The 6,732-nt window shown below is 49.2% G+C and overlaps 1 protein-coding gene across 1 annotated transcript in view; it reads right to left on the reverse strand.

The window, feature by feature from the left end:
• Positions 1 to 6,732, reverse strand: part of LOC107104559 (breast carcinoma-amplified sequence 3-like) — a gene marked incomplete at its 3' end in the record, with an annotated part of 84,426 nt that overhangs the window by 20,011 nt on the left and 57,683 nt on the right. Inside the window, exons 12-14 of the mRNA XM_015404574.1 lie at positions 2,301 to 2,425; positions 2,055 to 2,220; positions 1,885 to 1,982 (exon numbers count right to left, since the gene is read on the reverse strand). Coding sequence (XP_015260060.1) covers positions 1,885 to 1,982; positions 2,055 to 2,220; positions 2,301 to 2,425 — 389 coding nt within the window. The remainder of the gene's footprint in view (positions 1 to 1,884; positions 1,983 to 2,054; positions 2,221 to 2,300; positions 2,426 to 6,732) is intronic.

Below are 6,732 nucleotides of genomic sequence, written 5' to 3' on the forward strand. Positions count from 1 at the left end.
CTATGGAGAAACCCTATGGAAGGCCTCTATGGAGAAACCCTATGGAAGGCCTCTATGGAGAAACCCTATGGTTCCTCCTGTAGATTAATATACACCTCCAGTATATTAATCTACAGAATAATAATCTCAGTCTATTAATCTCAGTAATCTAGAGTATAATAATCTCTCTGCTCCCCTCCACTAGTCAGAACTGAAGATGGATGAGGGGAGAAACATCTAGAAATTTCACGTTGCCTAAAGTGAATTTCCAAGCCTTTAAGAACCTGTTTAGTCGTTTTAAGTGAAGCTGCTGTTTTTCATGTCAGATTACAGGTGAAGGCAGCTTTCCTCAGAGCAGCTTGGACTCAGGAGCTCAGTCCTTCTGCTCCATGCTGGGTGGAGCAGACCGACAGCCAAGCCGTCCTTTCTCTGTCTGTCTTTGATCTCTGAGCCTGTCATGGCGGCGGGCTCTGTCCTTACCAAACGCCGCGCGCTCCGAGGCCTTCACTGGGGCTCCTTCCTCAGAGCAATTAGATCTATTGATGAGGCAAACCTAACTGAGCTGTCATGGTTCTCAGCGTCCCAGGAGAAGCTCCAGTCAGCCGGTCTCCAGCGTCAGCACATTACAGGGTCCCTGGGTTTGCCCCCCCATCACTGGGCTACAGCCGTGACGTTTGACATGGGGGGGGGCGTCTTCCTGAGGTCATTTTTTTAATCACCTGATCAGCATTTCCTTTTTTCTATGAAGAGCGAAGCTGCAGATGCTGGTCCTGGATCTGTTTGCCAGTGCGTCTCCCTGGCCTCCTTATCTCTGCTAAGATTGGCTGCCCTGCCATCCTCTGAGTGCTGCAGATGGACAGGTGGAGATAGTGACCATGAAGTGGCGCCACTCGTGTCTTTTATCTCCCCGTCCTCCAGGCTCCGGTCTGGCCTCATCCAGGGCCTTCCTCTCCTCCTGTTTTTCTCTTTCAAGCTGCATTTTTAATCAGGCTGGGTCATCCAATATAGAGCCCTGAGACTGGAGACTAAGGCCTGTCAGTCACACACTGACACCCCCCCCCTCGCAGTGAGGAAGAAGTGTTAGTCTGCTGCTGGGTTCAGGAGACGCTTCTATAATGGTAGCTTCTCTCTAACTGGACTCTGTTTAATGGCTGCTGGCCGATGCAGATCTGACCTAGATTAAACGATTAGTTCTGCCAGTTGGAACAGAGTCTTTTCTGTTCCGGACGCTCAGCAAGACGCACTTTGACAAGGAACTTATGGTGCTGCTGTAATTCCTCCTGAGGTCAAATGGACTCTTTCTCCTGGATCACTTCTCAGCAAAGCTGCCAAGCCCTGGAGGGGGCATGCTGGGGATGCTGGAGCCCCTCTCTGGGTGCAAAGCTCAGAGATGGAAGGTGGCGGTCCGAGAGAAGAGAGACGGAGGAACAGTTATGCTTCTCTGGTCCCAGTGCGGCACGCCTGGCCGACCACGCAGGAAACATCCACCCTGGATTTATCCGCTGCTGTTAATTGGATGTAAATGTTAATGCAATGAATCTCCCTCATTATGCAGCCAGTTTCGATACTCATGGCGGCGGCGGCGGCGCCCGAGCCCGTCACCGCGCCGCGTCCTCATCGCTCTGACACTACGAGAGACCATTATCACTAATTTGACAAACTCTCCTACCAGTTAGACCTGGAGCACTGCAGCGTGAGTCAGAGGCGGCTGTAAACACGGCCAGCCTCGGCCCGCGGCGAACACTACAACTAATTAAACATTTCCAATCATGGAGCGAACCGCCATGCTGTGGCTGCGGGGGCGGGGCATGGCGCTCCAGCATTCTGCATCACGGCCTCTCAGCACTAGTTACTGAATACGAGGGAGCTCAGGGTGTCCGGGGGCGGGGGTCTGCAGACACCTACCAGCCAGGAGGCACTGATAGTACTGAACCAGGTCCGAGGCCAGAACCAGGGGGTGGCTGGAGTTGAAAGGAGGCTGCAGCTCGTTCCACTGCGGAGTCCTGCAGAAGAAGAAGAACGTGAACGTCGGCAGTGCGGCCATATTGGCGGAGGAAGAGGCGAGCGGCAGTTACCTGGCTAACGTCCAGCACGCTCTGGGAGAGGTGCTCAGCTCCAGCGGCGTCTCATCGCTGATCTTCTGCGCAGTGCTGATCGGCCGAGGCTCCAGGACGTGCTCCACCACGTTACCGTAGCAACTGATTATGTACAGCGAGTCCACGACCGACTGGCGGGACTGATCTGTTGGGAAGCCATGATGCAAACCCCACAGTTGGACATCAGGCTGCAGACGTCTGGAAAGAGGTCTGAAAGAAACGCACCTTTTTCTCTCTTCATGTTGGGGTTTGTGATGAACCAGGAGCGAGACGAGGCGAAGATGGCGGCGACGCAGAACTCTCCACCGCTGGACTTGCTGGGGGAGATCTGGGGGGGCGGTTTGGCTTTGCTTCAGGAGGAAGAAAGAGTCACAATTTAGCAACAACAAAAACTGAAAAATAAGGATTCAAAGATTTGATTTGAGTTCAGAGTGGCTAAAAAACCCTGAAATGTTGCATCTAATTCATCTGAAGCTGGTTTCTGCTCTGATGGCCGCCGCAGCCCTTTGACCAATCAGGAGCCGGGATCAAAGCTTAGCTCCCTAAACCCCCGCCTGCTGGGAGATGTCAGCCGAGAACCTGGTGGTCAGCAGCTCCTTCACTGCCAGGACCAGCCTGACCTCCTGATGCTGACGGGCGGCCATGATGCCTCAGAGGGCCGATCCCACCAGCTGAGACTCAGGAAGGAGCGTTAGATGTTTCAGCTATGGACCACTTTTTATAGCAGATAGAATCCAGAAACATCAATAGGACTGGAGAGAACTGGGGGGGGGGGATTCTGATTCAGACGGCAGGAAACAGATCCATGGAGATAACCGACCTGAGCAGCTTCCTCCTCTAACAACATCAACATCGACTCAAAATGTGAAAACATTTTGAACTGAAAAAGCTTCCTGGATGGGAAGCAAAACGTCTTCAAACCTTGGAAACAAAGTCCAGTGGATTGGTTTTTAAACTTTTAAGGAATGACTATGACCTGGATGACTGAGGATCTTCACCAGCATGTTACCATGACAACTACCCAACAGCTTCTCCTTCTGACATTCACCATCATTCACCATCATTCACCATCAGCGTGTGGAGGATACGCTGGGAGGAGTTCCATCCATCTTCTGACACGCTTTATCCCTACTGGGGTGGCGAGGGGGGCTGGGTCCTATCTCTAGCTGTCTAAAGGTGAGAGGCGGGGTCCACCCTGGACACCCTGTCCCACCTGGACAGGTCTCCAGTCCATCTCAGGGCAACACAGAGACAAACAGGACAAACAACCGTTCACTCCCACCTAAGGAGGATTTAGAGAAGCCAGTGAACCTAACAGTCATGTTTTTGGACTGTGGGAGGAAGCTGGAGTACCCAGAGAGAACCCACCATGCTCAGGGAGAACATGCTAACATGCAGCAGTGCTACCCACTGCGCACCTGGGAGGAGTTCCTCAGAGCTTTATTCTAAATTATTCTGCTGACGCCTGGTCTGCTGCTGAATGAAGGAGAATGAGAGGAAAGAGCAGGATTCTTCTTTCATTGGTCAGCGCCGGGCAGAGAGCAGGAGAAGCTAATATCTATGGGGGGGGGGGGCTCAGGATATTGCTTTGGCTGAATCCTCCTCATGTCCTCTCCTTCAGGCTCTTCCACATATTTCACCTCTAAAGGCCTTTTCTCTGTCTGGACCATCCTGGAGAGGAAAACTAAACATCTCATTCATGAAGAAGCAGCTTAGCAATCCCAGCACGTTGCCATGGAAATGAGGAAAAAAGATACCCTTCTCCAACGGCTCACCTAGATTTCAGATTTATGGTTCAGGGACAAAAAAATCTTTCCTTGGCTTTTCAGTTTATTCCTGGAAAAAAGCGTAGCGTCTGCAAGGCGATGCGGTTGGCCAGCTTCAGCAACCCGTAGGACACAAATCTTTCTGGAGTCAGCTCACGTCCGTCTGCAGGGCTGAGCAGGTCAAGCGGGAGGAATATTCCACATATGGCCTTTTAATTTAGACCCAACAACTTTCTGCAATCACCGCTTTACAAAGAGAGCCGGCTGCTCTTCTTCCAGCAGGATCCTGACGAGAGCTCATGATATACTGACCAACATGCCACCGCATACAGAGCGAACATACATTAAAGAATCACACCATGGATATAGTTAGAAGGCTGCAGCGCTGGCTCCCCGCTGTGGTTTCATAGGCTCTTTGAAGAGGCCTCAGCTCGCACCGAGCCTGCCAACAGGAGGAAAGATCACAGCTTGCTTCCTTTCTCATCTGGCTGCACTGACCACTAAAATGCATTCATCTGCATTTTAAATCATACGTTTGCTCTTGATCTCCCTGGAAGTGGCTTAAACGTGTCGAGGTTTCCGCCCTGTGACTAAAAAGTGCAGCTCCAGGGCTTCGCTGCGTTTGCAGCTTTATGAAGCAGGCCGCCGGCGTGGTAATGGGAAGGCCGACAGCTCAGAGTTACAGAAAAATGTAACCCAATATCAGCAAATGAGGAACATAAATATATACTGAGAGGGAACCAGATGTTTCTAAACAAACTAATCTCCCTCTTTCCTTCAGAAACTCGGCCTCTTAGCTGGGAGGGGAATCAATGTTTTCCTTTGCAACTTTAATTCACTGAAAAGACTACTCACATGTCATTTCCACTTTTAATTTCACAAATGAGGCCTCTTGACTGAGCTAATAGCTTTTCCTCAAGGGCATAATTCAATCTGCGACATCAACCATCAAAGTCCCTTCGCATTACTACGTCCGGAGCTAACATGAGGCGCTGTGGGGTGGGGGGGTGCATGTCCAGTGGCAGGATCCATTTATTCTCAGTCCTGGCAGTAAACAGTAATAGAGCCGTTATAGAGGAGCAGCTTTCTGCCGTTAGAAGGTATCAAACAACGACGGCGGCTTCAGGAGCTGTTAGAACAGCTGTAAGACTGAAGAAAGGTCTAAGGAGCCGCTTGCTTCATCTAGATATTTACTAAAGGTTTGCTAGAAAAGAAAATCTGTTAAAATAAAACAGACAATAAATCTATTAAAGAAAATGTATGAAATTCGTTCTAATCAGATCCAAAGCAGCTTCAAACTGCGGAGGATGTGTACCTTTGAAAATCTATATGCTCCGAGGGTCTAGATGAGTTAGATGCTGAATGAAGGCGGAAAGAAAAAAGTTTCAATTAAAAAGTATGACTGACTGCCCACAACAAAAGGCGAAACCCAAGACGTGGAGAAGCACCACATGCTATTCATTTTCTAAAGTGAATGGAGTCAGCGGGGAGGAGAGGGAAAAGTTCACTCAATCATCCCTCCATGAGCGACTCCTTCCTTTAAAAGCTTCTCAGCATCTGATTTCAGGAGGCAGTGTTGATAAGACCCCCCCCCCCAAAAAAAAAAAAAAAAAGTTCAGGAAGTTAAACTTTATATCAGATGATCTGGGCGGTGGGAAGGATTCAGCGCTCAGCAGGATGATCCTTCATCGTGTTTTCACTCATCCATCAATCAGCAAAGAATATTTATAATAAATTATTATTTTAAGCATAATAGAAAATCTATCAAATAAACTCCTAAAACTAAATCTGTTGTTTTTTACATATTTGAACATTTGTTTGAAAAAATAAAATGTATTCAATCAACATTTTCAATACAATGCGTTTATTTTTTACCACCTTTTGCTTTGTTCCTTACAGTTATTCATTCAGTGCTAAAGCTGCTCTTATCCAGCAGTAAACCATTATTCCAGACCAGGTGGGATTCCCGTGGAGCGCCATATTCTCTCCAGCTTCCTAGCATTTAGCTTCAGCTCTGCATTAAACCGAGGAGCCAGCTTTATATTCTTTGCTGCGTTGCTTGGGAGTGACGTAGGTCCGGGGGATGGAGGTATTGCTGCAGCTGTGCCTCCCGCCTGCTATAGGTAGGATTAGGACCCGGGTCCTTTGAGGGCCTTGAGCCATGATGGATAGGGCTTGGTGGTCTGTGGTGAGGAACCAGGGGTTTTCCAGATGGGATCTGGGATCTGGGAGAGGATCAGGTCTCTGGGGGTTCTCCTCCACTGGCCGTGCTCTGCCTTATGGTGTCCTTCTGAATCTTTGGAGGATCACTGCCTTGGTTGATGCTGGACTGTGTGAGTGTGACATGAGGTCTGGGACTTGGCCTCCGCCATGTGATGTGGGACCATAGGTGTTGTGGGCATGAAGGGAGCACCATACAGGACCCCCTTTGTCCCACCAGGGTCCGTTCTTTGGCTCAATCTCAAGTTCAGGAGACAATTAGGACTTTAATTGTCAACAAGAGACAAGAGTTTGGTTTCGTACTTTCTAGAAAATATCTGCATTTAGATTTTTAGACATAAACATCTACGCTCATCAGATGACCTCACATTGGCACAGAGAAACCAACCCCTGAAAGGGCCTTGGAGCGCGGGGCGCCGAGGCTTCTGGGTACGGAGGACGCACCAAGCACTGACGCCTTCCTCGTCATCCCGAACCCCGATCCTCACGCCAATTCTAAATACCCCACAGACCCACGGCCTGTTTGGGCGCCGAGGCTTCTGGGTAATTATTTTACCATCGGAACTGGAGGCCTTTATAACAATCATTTTAAAAGTGATGATAAAACACATTTAAATTTTTTTTCCGTAAAAATTCAAAAAAAATCCACTGGACTTGGTTTCCAAGATTTG

Source organism: Cyprinodon variegatus, unplaced genomic scaffold (genome assembly GCF_000732505.1).
Source record: "Cyprinodon variegatus isolate N-32 unplaced genomic scaffold, C_variegatus-1.0 Scaffold1792, whole genome shotgun sequence".
Lineage (NCBI taxonomy): Eukaryota > Metazoa > Chordata > Actinopteri > Cyprinodontiformes > Cyprinodontidae > Cyprinodon > Cyprinodon variegatus.